The following is a 24,916-nucleotide window of genomic DNA, read 5'->3' as shown; positions in this document are numbered from 1 at the left end:
TCAAATGCGTTTCTTCAACTCAGAAGCTTTAAACAGGGGTGTAGTTGGGTTTTTTTTTGGGGGGGGGTTAAGCTCAAACACACTGAAAGTTCTTGTTTTCCACTACTCCTGAAGCCAGTGCATGCCACTGCAGATTTTGTTATACTCTGGAAGTTGCTCAATTGGACCTAGAAGTTAAAGAAAGTTGGACATGACACATGCTAAACTGATAGTGATTGGGGTGGAGGGGGTATGGGAAGGTAGGGAAACACATACCCATGGCAGCAACTGCAGGATGCTTTTCATAGATGTACTTTGTGCAGACTTCTCTAATAGTCTGGGCATCAATAGCCTACAAGGGGTAAAGAGACATCTTTTGTTACCCGTCCCATCTAAAACAGTTTCTGATCTTAATTGTGTATAATCCGGGGGACAGGCAACAAAAAAATAGCTGAACACTGACTCAGTTAGAAACAGTCAAACTTCTGTATTGTTAGTTCCTGCAGCAACTGAATTTCTCAGCAGCCTGCTTTAAAAGTTGCAACATGAGTGCCACTTACTTCAATTCTTGCCTCAAGTTCTGGAATTGGGATTCGGCGCTTGTAACACAGCATTTGTCTTCCAATGTCTTCACAGATTGGTGTGGACCCTAAAATAGGGGAAAATATGCTTCAGTTATCAGCGTACAACTCCAGTAAGGACAAAAAGCTCTTTTAAGAGGTCTCACCATCAAGCTGTAGCAGCATATTTGTCTTCAGAAGATTTTTTGCTCGAGCAACTTCATTTTCTGTAACATTTGTGCAAAGTCTCATCCTGAAAAATAGTTTAAATCCAAAGGCACTAAATAACAGTAACCTGTAGCACACATTGCCTGTGATAAAGTGGTGCATATACATTTGTACACCTACCAGGCACTTTCCTCTAGACAGGTATGGTATGGAAGCAAGCCCTAGGATGCAAAGCAGCAGTGTAACAGTTGCATTTTTTGGAAGCAAACCAATGTACCCAAGACCAAGTTTTTCCCTAGCAGAGCTGTATTTCATGAACCAAGTGTAGTCCATACTTGCTTGAGAATAGCTGTTGCTAAGACAGTAGGAGCCAAACAATTAGAAGTACTTAGCCCAGAAGGCAATCCATTACTTCCTGGCTCTTGGTGAGACAATGATTTGCCACACTGCAGCTGGAACATTCTATCAGGACATAGAGATGCTATGTAGATACTTTACATACATAAAGTAGATACTTTAACACACTCTTGTCACAGGAGTGGTTCAGATCTTCCCCAGTGCTAAGCTGCAGGAAACTGACAGCTAAAGTGATGCCATTTATCTCCACAATTTACAGAGATCTCGCAGAATAATGGCCTACAAAAAGTGATCTGCATGGTTACAGAAACTCCTCATTTTCAAGTTTCATTTCAACATCACCACTTTAAACCTGCTCTTAAACAACATATGTGAGTTTCTAATCACATCTGCAGTTCAAGTGTTACAGTTGAATCTACAGACATCTTTTCTACATAGATTTAAGTTCTAGATGAATTAATATTTTCTAGAATCCCAGGTGTGAAAATTCTATACGTAACAGCTCACCTGCCTTACCTGATTTCTCTCACTAGAGCTCTGTGTAACACCATTGCCTGGCATGGCATCTACAAAATGGGTAGGACTAATCGTGTGTGTAGGTAATTGCATGTGCATTAGTCTTATTCATGAATATTTACTCTTCCAGTTGTCAAACACAGTTCATGGGCACTGTGTACTGACTTGGTTGTATTCTAAAAGGTTTGAAACAGTTCCCTAACTCCTGTCACTTGCAAAGTCAAAAATCAATCACTGCCATATTTTCTTCTACAAGGAATGCTACTACACTAACTAGTTACTATTTATTCCTCCAGAGCAGAAAAAGAAAACCAAACATAAACCTTAAGCTATGCACTCTTAAGTGAGGGTGCCAGAAACTGGCTGCTGGAACTCTGCACTAGGTGCCAGTGTTTAGAGTCTGATGCATTTGTTTTTCCAGGCAAGCCTCAGCAGAGAAACAAACATATTCTCTTTAAAGGATTGCTATTTTTAAAGAATTGTACTCCTCCCCTGAAAACAAGCTCTTCAGAGAAGCAGTTGTTAGCTTACCATTCTCTCTGAACAAAGTGCACCATGTCCTGTATAGTGGATGGCTCACAGACCATATACAGTCCCCACAGCCCAGTGTCAGTGTAGCAGGTGTTGAAGGACTGGAAACTGTGACACAGATTACCATGGCAGGCAATCTGAGCAAGTTTACTGGATAAATTCTGCTGAGGCAAAAGAAAAAGAGATTATTTTGTGAAGTTTTCTGAAAGCTTCCATAGTCCTCCTCCATGGAGTCACCTCCATAGTCTCCTGTTTTCCTTTCAATGATGACAGAACATGCAGTAATGTCACAGGCTGCAGCAGAAGCTATGAGGCTTATTACTAGCTCTTCATCTCAACAGTTCCTTTCCTTCACATTACCAAGTAACACCCCAGATTTAAGCAAGAAATCATAAAGCTACTTAGGTTTGAGAGGGACAGTTAATGGTACCCTCTGATTCCAATGACATGCAGATATGAAACATCCCACTTTACCTAAGGATTGGCAGACCTCAAGTCGCCTCTATTTTGGTGGTTTAGAGCCACTTCCTAAGATTTTCCTAGATCTTGGGCAACAAATTTTCTCAGTCTCATGACTGGCTCCCCCTCCTTCATTCCAAAAAAGGGCCTTCAGAAACAGCCATAAGATAGTAATGCCATCTGACAGGTTTGAATGTGGCAGTTCCCAAGTCAGAGGATCTCACCAGCCCACCAACCCTGTTAGGAGCAGGACGGTGCTTGCACATTCACTCACCACGCCTCCTCCAAAGGAACGATCCCAGTTACCTATCAGAGTATTTGCTACCATTAGTGGGATTGTATCTGGGTGGGACCAGCCAGCTGCTTCAACAGCTATCGCCATGTGCGCCAAGGGCATCTTATCATCTCGTATACGGATCTGTAGGAATACACCAAAGTAGCTGTAGTGCAATTTGTACATGGCAATGTATGTGGGAAGTTCAGTATCAGGAGACAGGCATTTCGATTACACCTGGATTACAAATCATGCACAAAGAGAACAAAAAACTAAAGCTTATGAAGCTTTCATTCCACATCGGCCTTAACTAGTCTTCCCTGTGGCAGTTTCAGAGCACTTTGCCAATAGCAAACCTAATGCCATATACATGAAGAGGGCATTACAAACCACTTTACAACTAACAGCAGCAATGAAAGCTGATGATTCCAAATAGAGCTGGGAACAGAACACAGATGCTCCAGTTCTCTGCTATAACCTTTAAATTTGTGATTCTTAACAAGTGGAAATGCTCCAACACCACAGGCAAGGGGATACTTTACTGCTGTCACTGGGGGCAAGAAACCTTTTAATCCGCCTTACCTGTGGCGGAGAAGCTTTCCTCAGCAGACAGCATATGTCAGTTGTGCTCACAGAGGATATAAGGACCAGCTCAAAAAGCCATCCGACAGCTTACCTCACTACCTGTGAAGTGACAAGGTGGCAGGGGTGGCAGTCCTCCTTCTGGAGCAGATGGCAAGTTACCAAAATGGCACTTTGCTAAATCAAGTAGCTCATCATGAGAGACCCCTGAGCAAAGACATTTCACATACTTTGTAGTGTTACTTTGTAAACAGTTAATTGCTGTGCAGGCAGCTTATAAACTCAACCAAGCAGTAATTTATTTTCTCCCACAGTAATGCCCCACTTTCAGATTCCTCACAACTCCCTGTTACACAGAGTAGGATCATCATCAACACCCTCCTTAATTCTCCTCAATAGCCTCCTGTTAAACACTACACTATTAACATTACACAAGCTGTTTGCTCCCAGTTTCAAGCCTTGATGCTATTTCTCTCTTGCTCTCTCAGCTTTCCTTGTAACTCCTCTTTTCACAATGAACCACTTCTAAGCCCCTCTTTTACTGCCCACATAGAAGAATGACTTTGGCCTCCATTCACTTCTAGTGGCTGGTTTAAGAAGGTTTCTGGAGTATTACTGAGGGGAAAAGGGAAAGAAAGTTCAAAGGGTATGAAGGCACAAAACACACAAGGCTAACAATGAACTTCCAAGACCTACTGAACAATGCAGAAATTCATCATGTTGTTCCCAGAAACTTAAAGACCATGGTTTTAAACACAGTTTCACATGACCCAGGGTGAATATCTCACACTAACCTCCAGCAGCAGCCAGAACCATTCTGGGTCCTTTGTAATGTGTTGTTATGTACTCCACCAAGTCATTACGGTTTATGGACCTAGAAACAGTCAAGAAAACATCACTACTGTGTCGGTAAAGTTTATTAAGAGTACAAAAAGATAAAAGTGTAGAATACAGTACAAAAATAATTATAAGTTCTGCCAATGCACAGAGCAGAGAGACAGAAAGCTAAAATAAAGGTGGAGTTCCTAAAAAGGAAATAGGAACTTGATATATTTTGCCTTTCAAAGCTCTTCTAGCTTCCTGAGAAGAAATGAGAACTACACTTCAGGCAGGTAGAGACAGGACCCACTAATGACCTCACACCAAACAGCACATTTAGTGGTCTCCTGGTCTGCGCTGCTATAAGCAATGGTGGAAGAGCAGGGCAGACACAGCGGTGTTTACAGTAATGTAAATAACATCTGACTGACGGGGAAGAGGAGCATTTCCAATTTTGTGTCAGATGCATTTTTAACAAACAGGAGAAAAATACAGCAAATAATGAAGACATGTAGTAGACACATACCCTTGCTACCTGCATAATGGGGAATTAAGGCAACAAAGGAATTCTTCTTACAGTTAATATCCAGTGCAACTTCAGCTACCTCCCAGTATAAACATGAAAATTGACACTGTTCCCTGTATTTTCAGATGATTCTTTTCAATATATGAAAGTCAACACACAATGAAAGACAGCCACAAATCTGAACATACTTGATGTTTTCAGTGGGTCCTAAAATTGTCCGTCCTAGGGCTGTCTTCTGATAGGCTGTAGCATGCAGGTAATCAAAGACAACTTCTTGCAAATTGGTTTCAACCTCTTGCATCTCTCGAAGTATAACTCCTCGCTCACGCTCAATCTCTGCTTCTCCCAGGGTACTGTTCTGAATTATGTCAGCAAGGATTTCCACAGCTAATTGAAAATAGAGATGGGAATGCAAAGTATATTTTCAGACTACCAGAAAACTCTGGTTCCGAAAGTAAAACCCACCCCAACAACCAAGTGGCCTGAGATTCACTAATAAGATCCGCAAAGGGCTTGCTCTGAGGGACAAGTCCAAAAGGTATTTTCTTCTGGGAACCTAAAGACAAAAATATTTCAAGTATTGACTTTCCCTTTCCAAACCTGCATTCTCACTCTCCTGTGAGGTGCAAGACAGGACTCATCACCCAGGAAGGAAAGGACTGTTACACTGCAAAAGCATCACTCTGTGTCATCTCATCAGGAACTGGAGAAGTGGTTTGTTGTTACTTTTCTGATGAATAAAAGCAGTTACCTCTTGGTAAGTCTTTTGAGAAAGCCTTTGCATAATAGACAGTTTGTTCCCTGGATGTATATGCGTTCAGATGAGCTCCCATGTTCTCAATCTCTAGTTCAAGGTCTAACTGAGACCTCTTTTTTGTTCCCTGAAACAAAACAGTAAGAAAATCAAACTAGACCCTTTAATTTACCTATGCACCATTACTTCTTGTCTGGGAAAGTCAAGGTCAGGAGAAAGAAAAAGTCTTCCAGAAAGAAAACTGGCACACTAATCTCTCTAAGATTGAAAAGCAAATACAAATCTTACTATTCCCCCAAATGAAAATAAAAAGTTGGCAAAAGGCGGGACTCTATGTATGCTAAGACTATTACAAGAAGTTAAAAGTGAGTTAAATTGACCTGTGTTACTAACTTATAGCTGTGTATTAGCTACACAGAACTAGGACTTTAGCTTCATATTCTAATAGAAACTGAAGTCTAAGTTGTCCTTTTTCCTCCCCCCCCTTCATCTTGACTTGGAAACTGTATTTATACAATTCTGACAAAGTTCTTCACATTGATCTTTAAGGAAATAATTTAAAAATCCATGATCAATACTAATACTTACCTTGAAAGCCATATGCTCAAGGAAGTGAGCAGTTCCATTGTTCTTCTCGTTTTCATACCTGCTTCCAGCATCAATCCAAAGTCCAACCTCATTGGGGGAAAGAAAAAGAAAACAAATGTCATTTTACCAGCCAACAATGCAGCTTTGCTGGTTTTGTTCATGAACTACACTTAGATTTTCAAGACCTATTTTTAAACTGCTTTTTCCTTAAACAAAGCAGGTTTTCAAGACAAGTAAGATCTTGATCCTCACGAAAAAAATCTAATCACAAATCATTTACAAAAGCCTTAAGACTTATACTTCCTAGCTTAAGTTTTAAGAACAATTACTGCAAACACTGAAATAATGCAATTTAGTTACACAAGGAAATGAACACACATTAACTGTTACAAAAAAACCACAACCTTTACAAGTTACCTACTGTGCATGTTGAGAGTCCAGAGTCTTCAGAAGCTACTTGCATGCCATTTTCCAGAGGACTCACTCTGGTTTCAGGAACATTTAAGATTACTTCTGTCGCTGCCTTGGAAGCTCTGAGCCTGCCTGTTCCAACATGCACACACTGTAAGCAAAAAGCATCAGTCACACTCAGATTGTTAAGTTACATCCTAACTTCACATCAGGGATGCATTAATGTGACTTGGAAGAAAAACATGAAGATAACTAAAATGCAGCATACTGCATCTGCTTCCCTTCAATTAAATGATCTGACAGAAACACATGTTACTATCATCAGCCACCAACATAAGCCACGCTTGTTTCCCAGTGCCACCAGCAAGAGCCTGCAGGGCCTTGAACGGATCCTTCAATATCTGGAATTCTTTTGGATACCTGCTTTCTAAAGTTAAGGGAGATATAGACCAAAGGGCCTATGTCCAGGACTGCAAACCAGTCACCCACTGTTCAGAACAGGGACAGATATTGAAAGTGCCAGCTTTTATACAATCACCTAGCAGTTAAAGTACATTAAATCAGAATGGGGTAGAAAACATGGAGGTTAAAAAAAGGTTTACTGCACTTTTTCAACATCAAGAAATTTAAACATGTATCCCAAATTCGAGCAATCAGCTACTCCAAGAACACTATTACAGCAAATAAACAAATAGTTCCTTCACCATGTGACTGCCCTAAGGTGAAAGTACAAAATCCGAATCTTGCTCTGATGATGGAATACCAATAGGCCAGAGTCTTTTAGGATTATTCAATTCTGAGTTTCAAGTTTGAAGTTTTTAACTTCAATTCAAGCTTGAAAGGACCTCACCTCAGGAGGTCTCGAGTCCAGCCTCCTGCTCTAAGCAGGATCAGCTTGGGGGGGGGCACACCAGTTTGCTCCGGGCTTTTTGCAGCTGGGTGTTGAAAGTCTCCCAGGATGGTGAGAAACTACAGTCTCCCTGGGCAGCCTGCTCCACTGTCTGACTGCCTCACAGGAAAACAGAGTTTTCATACATCCAGTTTTTCCTCTCCTGTTGCAACTTATGCCCCTTGCCTCTCATTCTGCCGTCACAGCCCACTGTAAAAAGCCTGTTTTTGTCTTCCTGACAATCTCCTGATGGGTTCTGTCAGGCTGCTGGTAGGTCCAACTGAAGCTGTGACTTCTCTAGACATGCCAGCTTCTCCTCATAGGGTACATGCTACAGCCTGCAACCATCTCTGCTGAACACAGTCCAGTCCACTAATGTCCTTATGCTGAGGAGCTGAAAACCATCTGCCATACACTAACTGCCTGGCAAGGACAATCTAGTCACTTTATTTGATCAGCTGGTTGCGTTCCTGCTGCTTCAGCCCAGGCAGCTGCCGGACACACTGTTGGCCTCCTGCACCCCCAGGCCTCTTCCATAGAACAGCTCCCACCCTGGGCTGTCGCAAGGGATCATTTTCACTGTCATACTGCATTACAGGGAAGGAAAAATCTTTGTCTGAACACAAAATCTCCTTCTTCTGTTTACAGAAGGAAGAGTTTAGGCTTCAAACTGGGAGAATGAGGAAAACTGACAGACTGGGAGAGCTCTAGGATCGAGTCCTGCAGGCAGCCTCCATCTACCAACAGCAGAGAAGGAGAATGGAAACTGTCTCTAGACTGCTCTGGGGTGAGCAGGACAAGCGCCGCGCCGGGGACAGAGCCTGCCGCTGCCCCTCTCGAAGGCATCGCGCCCCAGTTCCAGCGCCGCACTGTTCCTTCCCCCCAGACGCCGAGCCAGTCTCCTATGCCTCAGCGCCACGGGGGTCGATATGGAATAACAGCGGCCCGGGGGAGCGAGCAGCAAACCCTGGGGCCTGCGGCACCAAGGGCCCTGTGTCCGGCCGAGGAGCGGTGGGCGGGACAGTGGTGCACTTCCGGTGGGGTGTGCGCAGGCGCAGGGATGGCTCTCCTCTCCGGGGGCAGGTGGTGTTACACGTGGAAGCGCTGCTCCCCCTGTCATTGACACTGGGATGCTCCCAAGCTATTCCAGAGGGGCGAATAATAAACTGTGCCATACAGGCTTCTGTTGTGATCACCCTGCTGTCCTAGCTGTGTTCCGCAGAACAGCGCAATTCAGGAGGGCCGCTTTTCCTCCCCATACACTCTTGTTTAGGTTCAATATAAGGAAGAAACTCTTTACTGTGAGGGTGGTGAGGCACTGGCCCAAAGAAACTGTGAGTGCTCCATCCCTGGCAGTGTTTAAGGCCAGATTGGACAGACCCTTGGGTGACATGGTTTGGTGTGAGGTGTCCCTGCCCATTGCAGGGGGTTGGAACTAGATGATCTTAAAGTCCTTTCCAACCCTAACTATTCTATGATTCTATGATTATTGCCAGTTTCAGTAACCACGAAGTTCTGCATCTCTTCAGGTAGTCTGTGGGCTGCTGTAGGCAGAGCTTTTTGCCACCGAGGTTCCTTTGGCCACGTGCTTCTGCACAGCATTGAAACCAGCTGTTTCAGTGCAGCTGCACTTCCTGCAAGACAGACCCACCCTCATGGGGAAATCCCAAGACCAGAACAAGACAACAGTGTAAAGACTTATTTTAAGGAGTGTATTAAATGTATGTAAAAGACTGGACTGTTACAGATAGGAAGGCTTCATCTACACCAGTAAATTCAGTGCTCCGCCAAGGCCAGCTGGCAGAGAGCTGCCTGTGCCAGCGCTGGTGAGCTGCCTCAGCTCCCAACACGGACTGTCTGCTGGGAACAGTCCCTCCCCATTGCCAGGGGCTGGGAAGAGCTCCTGGTGATACAGGGAAATAAAAGGTTAACACTGTGCCTGCTTACTTAAGCAGTCGCTGTGCTTGGTCAAGCAGAACCGTAGGAGTCGAAGTTGCTTGAATGGTGAAGTAGAATTGTAGGAGTTACAGCTGCTAGGCAGAATTGTAGTAGGTAAGATTCATAGCTTAATATTTAAGACACTCTTGTTCAAATAGTATTTTAGAAAGAAAAGGAACAAAAGATAGCCAGAGTAACAAAATTTCCAAACTTGACAAGTTTCTGCTTTAAGATACATAAAACCGGCTTGTACTGAACCCGAGGTTTGGATAGGAGCCGAAACCCTATTGAGTCTGCGTGAAAGCAAGAGGCTACTCGCGGTGATGAAGAGGAACTACAGGCCTTCATCCTCACGACCCCCTAACGACCACCACCAGGAGGCACTGCGCAGGCGCACCAATGGGATGAATGCCAGAAACCTAATTATAATACTAGACGGGAATAGGTTTTGCATATGTATTAGGCGTGACGCAATCTCATGTTTAGGTAATCAGTATATATAATATAAATGAACTGAGTGGCAAAGGAGAGTGCACATGCTTTTGGAGCAGTAACCCCCATGCACCTCAGAGCTGAATAAAGCATACCTACTTTACAGCTCTAACGAGTTGTGGAGTCAATCCGCGTGTCACTGGGAATGGTACTACAAGAGCCAAATTTGGGCTGGGAAGGGTTCTGGCGATGTACCAATAGAGGCAACTTCATGTCAGTGTCAATTATCTTTCCTGAGCATGCTTGGAGTGTATGGCTGTAGATAAATAGGTATAGATATGCAGAAAGCAGTGCTCCCAGTTTTAGTTCCTGTTCAAATTTTTTACTGTTTTTCTGGAGTTAGGAGCTTTTCATTTGGCTGATCAAGTATTATCTTAAAAATTAAGGAAAAACATAGGTGAAATTCTCCAAGTCCCACAGCAAGTTGTGTGACACAATATAAAGAAAGTACTAATTAAACAAAAAACAATCTGTACTACATATGCAGGGAGAAAGGCACCAAGTTTTGGTGCTATCTTCCTAACCCAGGAACTCCATTCTGTCTCAGCCTGTAGCACAGTACTTCTGACATCCTCTGCCTCATTACAGATACTACAAACCTTCCCTCCTGCTGTCTTGCTCTGCCCCAAAAGGAGAAAGCTGGGCTCTTGGCAGATGATCCTAAGGAAGAGGATCTTGGGCCCCAGCTGTAGTATTGGCCTTTCCCCAGGTCCTTTAGCACCTGCCTCTTGTGCCTCCCATGCTTTCCTTTGTAATAGATACAGCCAGTTTCTGAAAGAGCTCAGTGCTGAGCTGATGAGCACCCTCAGTCACCCTCTCTCTTGCTCAGGGCTCTGCTTCCACACTGGGCCTCAGAAATGGTGAGAACTGAGGATCCTACAACTGCCAAGGTCCTGTTGATTCACAAAAGCTGTCAGAAGTGGTGCTCCTTCTCCCTGAAGTGTTACCAGTCACATGCAGTTTTTAGGTGACAAAACTAGCATGACTCATGAATGACAGTGGCAGTTCTTGTTAGCTCCTGAGCTGTCTCAGTTGCTAAAGCTTGAGAAGTCTATTCACCTTCTCAGATTCCAAAGCTTGAAGCAATTTCAGAAAAAAAGCCATCATATTTTACATATACAGCTTTTCTGTAATATTTTGTGCATCTAGGGTGGTCTTACTCCCTTGGCAGTTCAAAATGAAATTGTACTGACTGCCCCTAAAAAGTTTGCACTGTTATTTCACATGCTGTGTGCTTAAATAGCAGCTTTACTCTTCCAGTGGGGCTTGTCCAATTCCTGTCACAGAGACTGTAATTGAATAAAGGCATTAAAACACAAAAGCATGGTATATATTTAAAAATAAAAGTGGAAACTGTTGTTAACACATCAGTTAAAATACAAACCTAAATGGCAAGAAAGCAGATGCTAGCTAATTTGACAATGACCCCTTGATTGCATATGTAACTGTAGATCTCTGTGATTGAAATTATTATTGTTACTCTTATTTTGCTGCCTGCACTGTTTTAGTACCCACATAACCTGTGTAAGAAGGATCTCGTAGCTGCAAAGTGGGCAGATCCTTTCACCAGAGAATTTACATTGGGACAAATTAGTTTCCATGGAACAGAAAACCTAACATGAAGCTAGCTACTTCTCCTTTTTTTTTTTTTTGGTTTCATTTCTCCCTTTTAGTTTAGGCATATTCAAAAGATCCATCCAGCTCCAGCATTTTCTACATTTCAGATATATATCTGTCAAATTATAAAATAAAAAAAGCAAAGCACCAAACCGTGCATTTGAAAATTAAAATGAAGCTTCTCTTCCATTTTACAGTTAGATCTAACTGATCTCATTATGCTGGGATTTATCTCAGAGATGTTTTACCAGACTTCACAAAGGCATTAGCCATTCTCTATCCTAGAAATTTGAATCTGTGCTAGACATAGAATTACAGCTTAAGATAAACTGATTATCCTCATAGTATGTCTCCTACTTAACAAAAGCAGTGTCTCATATGTAAATGCAAGCTAAAATTTAGCATCCAACAAAGGTCATTAGAGAGATGCAACTTTAAATCAAGGAATGTTATTATTCAGCTAAAAATGCAATGAAATAAATGTTGATGTTCTAACAGTGGGAGCTGAATATATAAACATTCACCACCAAACTCTTACAAAACACTACTTTCTCAATGGTTTTAACAATCTTTCTTTACAATGAGAAATGGACTGTTAAAACAATGAATGCTCACAATATCCCTCTGGTTTAGGTAAACATCATTATCCTCTGCAGCCTCCATATGGAGAAGATGAGACTTTTCTTTGTAGTTCTTATGTGTCCAGTGTCAAGCAACAGTGAAGTGGGAGGGCAAGGATTGTCAGAGGGGAGCTCTATATAAACAATGTCCTTGTCATTTATCCTGCAGTCATCACTGTGATACGTAAATAGTTGCCTCAGAAGTTCAGGATGCCACAGAGCCTGACAAAATGGGTAGATGATGTAGGTGAGATTCTCAGAATGAGAGTCAGGTTCCTACAAATCCAGACTCCGGGTTTCACCCTAAGAATGAAAAGCTTTGTATTTTACACTAAGTAGCTTTAGATCAGCATCCCTTGTAAACAGATTTCTGGAAAAGAACCAAATGATGCTTTCAGTTTTTAAGCAGGCTTTACCCTTCAGACTCATCAGGAACTCCACCAACACCAGCAGTAATATACAGTCTGAACCATAAAATTGCAACTGGTTTTCTGAGGAATTGAGATGTCCATGCTCATTACTGTGAGCACGGCACAAAAGCAATCTCAAAGATCTCAAAGACAAGGCCATTCCTACGTCTCATGAAAATGAGCTGCCAGGAGCCGCCAGCTGAGGAGAAGGCTGTACACACGGGGAGAGACTCTGCAGTACCCAAAATGAAGAAAGATTCAGGTGGTTCCATCACTTGTAGATCTACTGGTTACTCCTAGAGTAATGTTTCTACATACAATTCCAGGTAGTAGCAGTAAAAGTGATACAAATCACAAATCTGCACATACACACTTGGTGCATATATAACCATGTGTCAGCACAGGAGCTGAACACAATAATTTGAAACCAGCACTGCTGTAACTCTGAGCTAGGATGACAAGCTTGATATAGGCAAAGAAAGCATGATCACATCAAAAGGTTTTTCTTTCAATTGTATAGATAAAATATTTCTTCTGAAATAAACAGAACGTTTATAGCAGCAAGACACACCATCACAATCAAGTTACTATAGAAGTGGTTGGGAAGAGCTACCCTGAATTACAGGTTGATTCAACCCCAGCCAAGAGGCCACAGCAGCTAAACATCAGAACAGCACTAGTCAGGAAAAAGACCTTCAAAACTGCTGAAACCAGCACACAGTAAAAGCATTAACAATTGAAATTGCCTTTAGCTAAACTACTGTTTAGTGCTGTGTTGGCTTTTTGTAAAGTCATCATGTTCACTGTTTATTTACAATCCACTATGTTTTTAAAGCAATGATACAGTATTGCACTTAATGAATATGCCGAAATTCTGCTGCCAAGAATTTGCTTTAGCTTAGCCAAGCAAGCAGAATTCAAACAAGCCTGAAAACATGGGCTCTAGAAATTACACTTTTTTTGCAGAGGAGTGTGGGTTTTTTTGTGAATAAGGTTGTTTAGAGCATACAAATCAAACTTTATGGACACCATGTTGTCTGATTTTCATGGCAGCTGCTCGCTGGCATCTAGACAATTATTTTTATCAATAATACCTATAGGTTATCCTCCAGCTAATTAAATTGCAGATGGCTCCTCTCTCCCATGGTTAATCACTGGGCAGCAACTGCAAAGGCCTGCAGGCCACTGACACTGGTCTTTTGTACTCTTGGGCTGCAAGGAGGACAGTCTAAATTAAACATAAAGGCTGTTGGCTGAATTTATAACATTTCAGTTGCTCATTAACAGAGCAGTCTTTTGAAGCTGCTGCTTAAAAACTTTCTTCAGGGAATATCATAGTATTCTGTCTGCATGCAGTTCTTTTTTTCATAGGTACTTATGCACCAAAATAAGAAAGAGGAACCTGTCAGTAGCTACCAAACAACTTACTACCTGACTTCCAAAGGCATTTATCAGAAAGACAAATGGAAGAATTTTGGATAGGTCCTAACAACACTTTTTCAAGAAGAGCATGCCAAATAAAAGATTCAGCCCAGTGCAGTAACACAGTAGGAAATTCCTGCGGGTTACTTCATCTGAGTTAACAAAACAGATGGGCTTCTCCTTGCCTTTTAGCAGGCTCTCTACAGAACAAGGATCTTAGAAATTAGTCCTTTTTTATTGCTTTTGCTTACATTCTACATAAGTGTCATTTCCATACCTCCCCAGGACAGTAACCACATACAGGTGCATTGTTTTGTATCATTATACTAATAAGATGGCAAATGAGTTCCCAAAACTCCACCATTTATTTCAACCTTTTGCTTGTTTTAAGAAAAGGCCACATTAGCAAATCTTTTCTCCAGAAAATAATTAAAAGGTCACTCAAGTCTCTAGTGTAATTTAACAGAAATTAACACAACTAGTAAAACACAAAATTACTGAAAATATTAGAAATTGGCACCTGATCAGGCAGCCAAGACAGCCACCATTCTTGGAATCTGTGATTCATTCTTCCTCTGTTGAGACATCGTTCAGGTAGCAATGCTGTGAGCAGCTTTTCTTCACAATCCAGGAAGGAGATCAGATTTTTCATTACACAAAAATGCTGTTAGTGCTACTCATCACAGCTTATGATATAGTAAATGTACAGTTACGTGCTATTCTAATATCCATATCACCAAGTTTTCTCTTGGAGCTCTTCTCTTAAACCCTGCTTTCTCAACCTCTGATCCCTGTAATCTCAGTAATACTTAAGTAAGTATTAACAAAACCAAACTACAGACCATGTAGTTTTATTCAGATATTAATACAGTGTGAATATAGACTTACCCAAAACAGTCACTGATACAGGGCAGTTTTTGTTTAGCTACCATGGTTCCCTGTTGCAGTTCAACTGTGGAAGAAATGTATATAAGCATCTGGCTTTATCACTCTATCCAGCCTCTTATCTGGTTTTGTAGCCTGGACCGATTGCCATGATGGTGTAGATTAGTCAGGGTCCACGATGCTAGTGCAGACTAGCCAAATTCAGCCCCTGATTCATCCCTGTGTGCTGTAGGCCTGCCTTGCGCTCCTGTTCTATGGTTGTACCACTCACCACTCTTAACTTCAGCTCTATAAAACTAGTCACCTACACACTCTCAATAGTCAGTGAAGGGAAACAGGAAACCCCAAGTGTGAGTTTTCCATAGTACTCTGGACACCACTCTTAAGATGACTAAAAAACATCTCCTCGTGGTACTTCTCTCTCCCAGTGAATGTAGAGGAATGAATGACTAGTTTAGAAGACTAAAGATACACAGTTTCTAGGCAGCTACCTGCAGGCAAAACAAATCTTACCCTGAGCTTCAGGTTAGTAGCTCATCTCAGGTTTCCCTTATCTAAAAATCAGATCCATGTATTTTATGAAATTATTAGAGGATATTATGCAGGTTATAAATGCATTTACCTGGGGGCACAACAAGTTGAACTCATATTCTGTAAGAACTTCCAGGTTTTTAATGCAACAGGCTGGAAATTCTGCAGCATCTTAAATACTGTGTTCTTGTTATGAATTAAATACAAAGAAAGCAATCATTTGAGTATTCCATGTGTTATTTATCTTTATATTACAATAAATTTATTTTTGATGGTTGCACATATTCAGGGTTCAAGACTCTCTAACAATTGTATTTTGTACTGATTTCTGTGCAATGAATAACCACACTGTAGAAGTTACCAAGGGAAAAGCTAGGAGTGTTGACAGATGGGTGGCAAAGAGAAAGCTGAGGATTTTATAACCTGAGAAGCCAGAAGTTTGGGAATGTGGGATAACATTGGTTGGGTATTTCTGCTCACATAAGCAGCTAACTTAATAAAGTTGGTATTTAAAATTTCAAGTTAACAATCTGCTTGCACTGAGTTTAGTAGTACATGTCACTAAAGATCTTTTTTTCAAACTGATTTCAGATTCACTGGCCTTTTCTTACAGTCCTCTGAAGGAAACCGTTTCTGGAGCTTCTCAAACCCATTGTTCTCTATGTCCCAGATTGATGCTTTTCTCAAATCCTGTTATAGCCCAGCATGCCAAACCTACCATTTTTTTGGTGAGAAATAGCTGCTTTTGCTGGTCATTTTCTTCCCTACCACTTTTCTACATTTTTCTACTAACTTCCAGATGTTTGGCAGCTAGTGCAGAGCAGTAATACCAAGCAGGCTGCCAAACATCTACTAATCCCAGACACTGTGTATGCCCAGGTTTTCTATTTGATGTGCGTGTTGATGCTTCTCTTTCACAAAAGCCATGCAACTCAAGCCATGTATGTTCAGAAAAACATCATCTTGCCATGCAAGAATTTCAGTGCATACATGTTAATGAGTTGGTCTGTAGACAAGCAGCAAGTTTGAAACATCCAGAAGACATTCAAATTGATGCACACATATAAAGATCCAGTATATCTAAAACACATTTCATAGAATCATTGAATAGTTAGCGTTGGAAAGGACTTTAAGATCATCTAGTTCCAAACCCCCTGCCATCAATTTGCTTCTGCATTTGCCTTTGGAACTTCAGATACTGACTGGGAGGCATGAAAGTGTCTGTGTAGTCTGGAATATATGGGGATTTATTTGAAAATCCCATGTAACTAAGTATATAAGGAAGAACTGAGTTGGTACGGGAGGCTTAAGAGATCTACCTAAGAGGCCTTTTCAAACACAACATGGTCTTCATAGCAGATGAGCTGTAGTATGGTAAACAAAAGGTTTGGAATAGGAATTCAAGTCACTGCTGATAAGTAGACTGAACAGAATCAAGGGGTGGGAAGTTACTCTCTAGCTGATTGCACTTACCACATTGATGCTATTGCATAGTGGTTCACTAATTTAAGCATTATCTTATGTTTTTCTGACTATGGCTATCAGTCATCCTGCTAATCTATTAATGCTTTCAGATCTATTTTTTGTACTATGTAATGCAGTTATTTTATCCTGGAACATTTTTTCTCAAATCAGGTATATAACGTAAGCCCAGAAAGCCTCAGAACTTCCTGCCACCTGCACAGTGCACAAATCTCACAGCTACTGCTTTAGACTTTCCCTTATTTTCATATGTTAACCCATATTTAAAAACTTGGCTTTGTACCAGTGACATTATTTACATCTCAATCTTTCCTTTTTGAATTACAAGTTAAGCACCAGGAGTAATTTTTAGTATAATTATACATAGAAGTCGATCACAAGGGATTTACTGAGAAACCCTAAACTCCCCAAAGCTTCTTGAAACTATTCTTTTTATTATTTTTCAAAGTTTTCAGCAGCCTTTGGATAAATAATAATAATAATAAAAAAGAATACATGGCATCTCCATGCAGTTTTTACTTCATCCACATAAGGACCTCATATATTTCTCAGAATATATGTATTGACCCTGGCTACATAAATCTACCCCAAATCATGTATACTTGAATAAGGAAAACCCATCTACACAGTGCAATAAAGCATGAGGAACTATGTGCATAGTTAAGATTTACTATCTGATCTTTACAGGCAAGGACTCTAAAGTCCTAAATCAAAGTTCAGCACAGTCAATGAGACACTCCAATTTAATTCAAGGTACCTGCCTTTAAACAGACGACTTGACTTGCATGAAATGGTGGATTCACAAGCAGAATACAGAATGGAATATTTCAGTTGGAAGGGACTTACAATGATCATTTAGTGCAACTGCCTGACCACTTCTTTTTAACTAAGCAAAAGTTAAAGCATGTTGTTAAGGACATTGTCCAAATGCCTTTTAAACACTAACAGGCTTTGGGGATTGATCATCGCACTAAGGAAGCCTGTTCCAGGGTTTGGCTGCCCTCTCAGTAAAGAAATGTCATTTAATGTCTCTTTTTTTTACCTCTTTGCTTGAACTTCTACAAATTCTTGTGTGTGATGCTTTGCTTTGATTTCTAAGTTAGAGAAGGAAATAAGACTTCCAGATAAAAAAGGGAAAGAACAGATAACACTGACTTAGACAAATTAAATGTTCTAAATTGTATCAGCCTGATACAACCCATTTAACCATTCTCTACTAGTTGTTAGAAGTATCTGCTTCATTCCTTCTCTAAGTAAGGAAAGCAGAAGTAAAATAAGAAAGGAAATGGTCAAGCATACAAGTGGAAAAAATAGGAGAATCCAAAACTCAGCAATTCAGGAAAGGATGTTCATTGCCTTTTAGTTCCTTTTGCCAAATAATAGAAAAAATAAAGTAAGTATCTACATAATAGCAAAGAGGAGATTATCAAGAAGATACAGCCAGGCTCTTCAAAGTGCTGTATGGTCGGAGGATGACAGACAATGGCTGTCACTTGAAATAAGAGAGCTTCAACGTGGATTTAAGGGAAAATATTTCCACCATGAGTCAGTCAAACCGTGGAACTGGTTCCCCAAAGAGCTCATGAAGTCTACAGTCTTGCAGGTTTTCAAAATCTGACAGGATAAAGAATGGTCTGAACTCATAGCTCACCCTGCTTTGAGCAGGGGCTTGGACTAGAGACCTCCTGAGGTCCCTTTCAAAATAAATTATCCTGTAATCCTATGGTGATAAGTAAGAGGAAATATGGTTTTATCAGAAAACAAGCTATTAAAAGCAACATTCCAGAGCACAGGCCTTGCATATTAGGGAGGAGCAATAGATACTTAGTATCTTGACTATAATAAGGCTCTTAACCTGGTCTTGCAGGAAGCACAGTCAGCTAAGGAAATATTCTGATCTATCTATGGACCAGGTTCCATTTTCCCTGAAAATTCCCCCATCTCAAGCCCATTCCCTTTTGTCTTGTCCTGAGGGCCACATGGAAGTGGGCAGGGAGTGGTCATGGCATGAATTGTGCTAGTTCTGCCCTATGACACCTTTCTTCATTAGGGTGGCAAGGGCTTTCCTTATGAGACAGAAAAGTGAATCTGTTATGTGGTCTTAGTGCAGTGGACTAAGTGGTATGAGTGCACATCTACACCATGTCAAAGGATAAATATTCGAATAAAAAAATGGTAACACACCAGAGAAATGGTCTGAAAAAAAAAAACAAAAAACCTAGGATGTTATTGAGGATGGAAGCACGTAAGGTATTATTTTTAAGACCATTCAGCTGCACACGAAGATGATGGAGAGTTACTGGTAAGCAGCACACCCCTCAGAAAAGCATCTATGGGTAGCATTGCATCATAAACCAAACAAGCCAGTGATGTCATACTGTTGTAAAATAAGCGGACTTCACACTGGGGTGTGTAAACAGCTCTATAAAAGACACATAAAGCAATGTTCTGTTCAGATCATCACTGATAAGACAGTGGTACAGAGATAAGACAGAGTACAACATCCATTTTTGGGTACCTTACTTGAAGAAAGACAAATAAAAAACCCACAGTAGAGCCATGTAATTTTCAGAGGTATAGAAAATGTCTCCCATGAGGTAAGATTGAAAGAATTCATTTTTTTGGTCTAGCAATGAAAGGATTGAGGGAAGATATGATATCAGTTCTCAAACCCATAAAAAGTATTGAAGAACAAACTGTTCTTTGTGTCTACTGATAGAGCAAGAAGTAATAACTCTAAGTTGCAACTTGAAGACTGAAGTGATATTTTACAAAAAGCTTTTGGACTGTAAGGAGTGTTATGCAGTATCTGACCCTGGAGAGGTCTGAAGAATCAGCGTGACTACAAATTTTCAAGGTCATGTTGAACAAATATCAGTTAGGAGCTGATTAGAGTGGATTCTGCTCTGAAGCAAGAGGATGAAATGGAAAACCTTTTCAGATCTCTTTTAAAATCATGTCTACAGAAGCAACTCCATTGTCCTCATTACTAAATTGGCATGAGAAAGGAGGCAAAATGCACCAGTGTCAACTCTCCAAGTTTTCTTAAATTATGCCAAGTATTTTTCTCTACTTGTTAAATCTCAGTTTTGTTTTATATAGTATAGTATATATGAAACTAGAAAATAATTTCTGTTAAGGTTGTTCTCTTTTGTGTTTTGTAAATACTTTTTTAGCTTATCCTGTGATCAGCTGGGATAAAAGAACCCTTTGACTTGTAACTGCTCATTTTGTTTAAACGACAGGAATGGCAGGGGTAAGAGAACCCTTTGGTTAGCTTTGCTTCTGCTGGAGAACATCTCTTGCAATTGCTTGGTAAACCACCTTTTGTCCTGGTCTTTTTACACTGACTTTCTAAACTCTTGAAAGTTCTTGTAGTGTTACGGTTTAACCTCAGCCAGCAGCTCAGTCCCACACAGCCACTCACTCGCTCCCCCACTGGTGGGATGGGGGAGAGAAACGGCAGGGTAGAAGTGAGAAACCTCGTGGGTTGAGATAAAGGCGGTTTAACACGTAAAGCAAAAGCTGCACACAAGCAAAGCATAAACATAAATAGTGGAATTAAATATCAGTAAGAGAACACTAGTCCCTCACTTCATTTTCTACAAAACAGCAAATCACTTTGTTCTTTGGCTATGCCAAATCCATAAAAGTCTTGATTTCTAAAAGCTTCTATCCTGGGAAGCTTAGAAACAGTCTTATTTTCCCCCATTTTAGAGGCAGTTTTATTCTGCACTTATGTTAAGTATTCTTAACTATCTTTTATTAATAAATGCCATTATTTTGTTATCTGCCTCCAGAAGCATTTCCTCTGGAAGAAGCTTACCACTGTGCAGCATTGTGCTGTATGCTCATGTCATTTAATGTCATTATATTTTGAAGAAAAAACTATAGCAGAATTCTTAAAGAAGCATCAGTCATTTCCCAAGTTATAATTAATATACATGATAATTACATTCCCATTAAAAAAGGCAATGACACTTTTGTAGCTTGGTTGCCTTTATGGAGTTTACACTGTCAATAGACCACCATCAACAATTATTTATGCATTTTAAGTAACAGTTGTGCAGTTCTGCTCTGGTTTTGCTAACACTGTAAGTCTCAGTTCAGATGCATCTGTCTTCCAGTGACATCTATGCCTGCTTTCTTTCATTTATTCCATGAACCAGCTGTGTTGACTGATGTCTGAGAAATCAAGTTCACTCCCAGAATAATCCCATTGTAGTCAATTTAGTTCCAACGAGGACCAATTTGACCCATGGAGCTCAGTATATTGTAGGAGGTCATGCAGCCTGTCAGTAGCTCAGACAGGATTTAAATAGAGGATCCTCCTGAATCCCAATTCACATGAGTCTCTTTTGACATCATCATCATGTCTACACAATCAGAGTGACATTTTTTCAAATGCTACTCGGAGCATTGCTCATCTGTTGGTGTACTAAAAAGTGACCTTCATGGCTTTAGTCACATGCCCTCATTCTTCATTTCCATGTATTCATAACTCTCTCCTCTATTCACTGCCAGCTGTTAAAACCAAAGCGGATTTCCTTTCCGTCTCCCTCCTGTGGAAGTTGTGGATGGAGAAAAAGTTTGAGGCTCATTTCAGGAGAGCAGTAGCCAGGGAAGCCAGAAGTTTATATTAGTGCCAGAGCAGCAACTTAGCAGCTGAAAGCAGCTCCCTAGTAGTACATAGCATGCCTGCACAGCGTGCTGACAGCTACTATAATAGTCCAATTATGAAAGACCCTCACTGAATGTAGTGCTTTGGACTAGGGGATTTCTTGAAACCCCTTCTAGCCCTGTATTTCTATGATGTTTGCATAATAAAGCTACACAAGCAGTTTGTGCAGGCAAGGAAAAGGACTGTCCATGATTCTGAATATCTACAAGCAATCATGAGGAAGCTCATGATTTACCTCATTGTTAAATACTTGTTTTCTTATGAGTATTTTCCTATAGTAACTTTACATGATTTTAAAAGTCATTACTTTTTCTTGTTTTCCACTTCACAATGTATTTTTCATTGTAATCTAAAAACTAACTTACTTGAAATTGTGCAGAAGTTCTCGGTTATAATACCACCAACACAAACTCATTTTAGCCAGTTTTTTTTCTGAAACCATGCTCTGTGCCTTTCTGTCAAACTGAGTGGTCAATATCAATGATATTTGAAAGAAAGAAAGAAAGAAAGAAATTTCAAGAGTTTAATGTGGATTAGGAAATCTTGGAGCATTCTCCAGGTTCTTAGTAAAGGTGGAGAACTCAGCTATGTCCCAGTTCACACTATGAAGAAACCTAGGCAGGCATCTGTCCTTTTTCCTGCAGCCTGGTTTGCATAGAAAGGAAACATGGCAAATCTGTATTTGATGGGATCTAAATGATGCTCCAAACACACCAGTTCTGGCCACCCAAGTACGCAAGGCCATGGAGCATGTAATAGTACACACCAGAAGTAAGCCTAATACAGACTGAAGTAATTAAGTTCCTATCATTTTCTTTAACACCAGTTAAAATGTAGGAAGGATGTAGGAAGGAGACTCAAGTCAGTTCCCTGAGTATGGGAAAAGTAGGCAGAACACAGCAGCATGCGTTATCTTAGCATGAGCCAGTTGGCAGTGGGCACGTGCTTATGCTGGCCAGCCTTCCTGCACATACAACTAAGTGGATTAACCACAGCACACACTGTGTCTTGCCCAAATAGATGCCATGGAAGGCATGGAGAGAAATGGGCTTGGATTATTGCACTGGGAGGGTGAAACTACAGAGCAGTGACTAAAAATGAGCAGGACACCAAGCTTGTTTAGTTTCATTCTTTCTGAAATAACCTATTCATATATGATTTTATGTTTCTATGTGGCTTTGTATTTCCATATGTGCTCTGAAAGTATATGAGTAAACAGTGGCCACAGTTTTTCCAGGACTATCACTGGTTTTATTCTGTGTTGTTGCTCGAGGAATTAAACCAATTTTAAACTAAAAAATGAGACAGATGGTGAATTCAAATAAATTGTTGCAATCCTAGGGTTTCTGAATGGGTATGTCACATGAAGGGGGATGGGTTTGTAGCTGGGCTTGCCCCAGTGGGGCAGCGCTCCAGAATTAATGAAGACTGGGAGGCCTCCTACAATCCTAGGGTGAAATCGGTGTGCTCAGCTCGCTCCCTGAAATGCCTGTACACCAATGCGCGCAGCATGGGAAATAAGCAGGAGGAGTTGGAAACCTGTGTTAAATCAGGAGATTATGATCTGGTGGCAATTACAGAGACGTGGTGGGACAGCTCACATGACTGGAATATAGTCATGGAAGGCTATGTCCTTTTCAGGAAAGACAGGCCAGCCAGGCGGGGTGGTGGGGTTGCACTTTATGTGCGGGAGGAACTACAGTGCACCGAGTTCTGTCCAGGGACAGATGATGAGCGAGTTGAGAGTCTGTGGGTGAGAATTAAGGGGCAGGCTGGCAGGGGGGATACTGTTGTAGGTGTCTGTTACAGACCACCGGATCAGGGTGAGGAAGTTGACGAGGCCTTCTACAGGCAGCTGAGAGCGGCCTCACAGTCACAGGCCGTGGTCGTCGTGGGGGATTTTAACTTCCCTGATGTTTGCTGGAAGGACCACTCGGCAACCCAGCCACAGTCCAGGAGGTTCCTCCAGTGTATGGATGATAACTTCCTCCTGCAAATGGTGGATGAGCCGACCAGGAGAGGAGCGCTGCTGGATCTCATCCTCACTAACAAGGAGGATCTGGTCGAAGCAGTAAGGGTTGAGGGCTGCCTTGGTTGCAGCGACCACGAGATGGTGGAGTTCAGGATCTTGTGTGGCAGGACTAGTAGAATACCAAGTAGAATTGCAACCCTGGACTTTAGCAGGGCAAACTTTGGCCTTTTCAAGCAATTGCTAGGGGAAATCCCATGGGCAAGGCTGCTTGAAGGTAAAGGGGCCCAAGATAGTTGGTTGACATTCAAGGACTGCTTTTTCCGTGCTCAAGATTGGAGCATCCCGACACGTAGGAAGTCAAGGAAGAGGGCCAAGAGACCTGCGTGGCTAAACAGGGAATTGCTGGGTATGCTCAAGTGGAAGAGGAGAGTTTACAGGTCATGGAAGGAGGGGCTGGCCACTTGGGAGGAATATAAGGCTGCTGCTAGAGGATGTAGGAAGGCAGCTAGGAGGACTAAGGCATCCTTAGAATTAAACCTGGCAAGAAGGGTCAAGGACAGCAAAAAGAGCTTTTTTAAATACATGGCAGACAAAACTAACACCAGAGGCAATGTAGGCCCACTGATGAACGGGATGGGTGCCCTGGTGACAGAAGATAAAGAGATGGCAGAGTTACTGAATGCCTTCTTTGTCTCTGTCTACTCTGCTGCGGGCAGTCCTGAAGAGCCCTGTACCCCTGAGACCTTAGATGAAGTCAGGTCGACGGAGCGGTTTGCCTTAGTCGATGAGGAATGGGTTAGAGACCAGTTGAGCAATCTGGACATCCATAAATCCATGGGTCCAGATGGGATGCACCCGCGGGTGCTGAGGGAACTGGCGGAAGTCATTGCTAGACCACTCTCCATCATCTTTACCAAGTCTTGGGAAACGGGAGAGGTGCCTGAGGACTGGAGGAAAGCAAATGTCACTCCAGTCTTCAAAAAGGGCAAGAAGGAGGACCCGGGTAACTACAGACCGGTCAGCCTCACCTCCATCCCTGGGAAAGTGATGGAACACCTTATCCTTGGTACCATCTTAAGGCATATCAAGGATAAGAAGGTTATGAGGGGCAGTCAACATGGCTTCACCAGGGGGAAATCATGTTTGACCAATCTCTTAGCCTTTTATGAGGAAATAACACGGTGGATGGATGATGGCAGAGCGGTGGATGTGGTCTACCTTGACCTCAGCAAAGCATTTGACACAGTCTCCCACAGCATCCTCGCGGCTAAAATGAGGAAGTGTGGACTGGATGATCAGGTAGTGAGGTGGACTGCGAACTGGCTGAAGGAGAGAAGCCAGAGAGTTGTAGTCTATGGGGCTGAGTCTAGTTGGAGGCCTGTAACTAGTGGAGTGCCTCAAGGGTCAGTACTGGGACCGGTATTATTTAATATATTCATCAATGATTTAGATG

The 24,916-nt window shown here is 41.6% G+C and overlaps 1 protein-coding gene across 1 annotated transcript; it reads right to left on the bottom strand.

The window, feature by feature from the left end:
* Positions 1-67: 67 nt before the first annotated feature.
* PMPCB (peptidase, mitochondrial processing subunit beta) lies at positions 68-8,259 on the bottom strand. The gene is made up of 13 exons (XM_057417848.1): positions 8,107-8,259; positions 6,535-6,714; positions 6,114-6,200; positions 5,523-5,652; positions 4,960-5,158; positions 4,221-4,300; positions 3,521-3,633; positions 2,845-2,988; positions 2,112-2,275; positions 707-792; positions 540-628; positions 256-331; positions 68-167 (listed from the first exon to the last, which is right to left on the bottom strand). The coding sequence occupies exons 1-13, from the start codon at positions 8,257-8,259 to the stop codon at positions 103-105; spliced, it is 1,566 nt and encodes a 521-aa protein (XP_057273831.1). The 3' UTR covers positions 68-102.
* Positions 8,260-24,916: the final 16,657 nt, after the last annotated feature.

Source organism: Pezoporus wallicus, unplaced genomic scaffold, assembly GCF_028554395.1.
Source record: "Pezoporus wallicus isolate ANWC-B61680 ecotype Strahan unplaced genomic scaffold, APGP_CSIRO_Pwel_v1 contig_5542, whole genome shotgun sequence".
NCBI classification, from domain to species: Eukaryota; Metazoa; Chordata; class Aves; order Psittaciformes; family Psittacidae; genus Pezoporus; species Pezoporus wallicus.
Note: the sequence above shows the minus strand (reverse complement) of the source record. Positions and strands in the feature narration are given on the sequence as shown.

Excerpts from the sequence above, each read along its gene's own strand:
- PMPCB (XM_057417848.1), bottom strand. The coding sequence starts at position 8,259 with ATGCCTTCGAGAGGGGCAGCGGCAGGCTCTGTCCCCGGCGCGGCGCTT. Across the intron at positions 6,715-8,106 it reads TCCTAGAGCTCTCCCAGTCT|CTTAACAATCTGAGTGTGAC; the intron begins GTCAGTTTTCCT and ends GTTAGGATGTAA. Across the intron at positions 6,201-6,534 it reads CTGGACTCTCAACATGCACA|GTTGGACTTTGGATTGATGC; the intron begins GTAGGTAACTTG and ends TCCCCCAATGAG.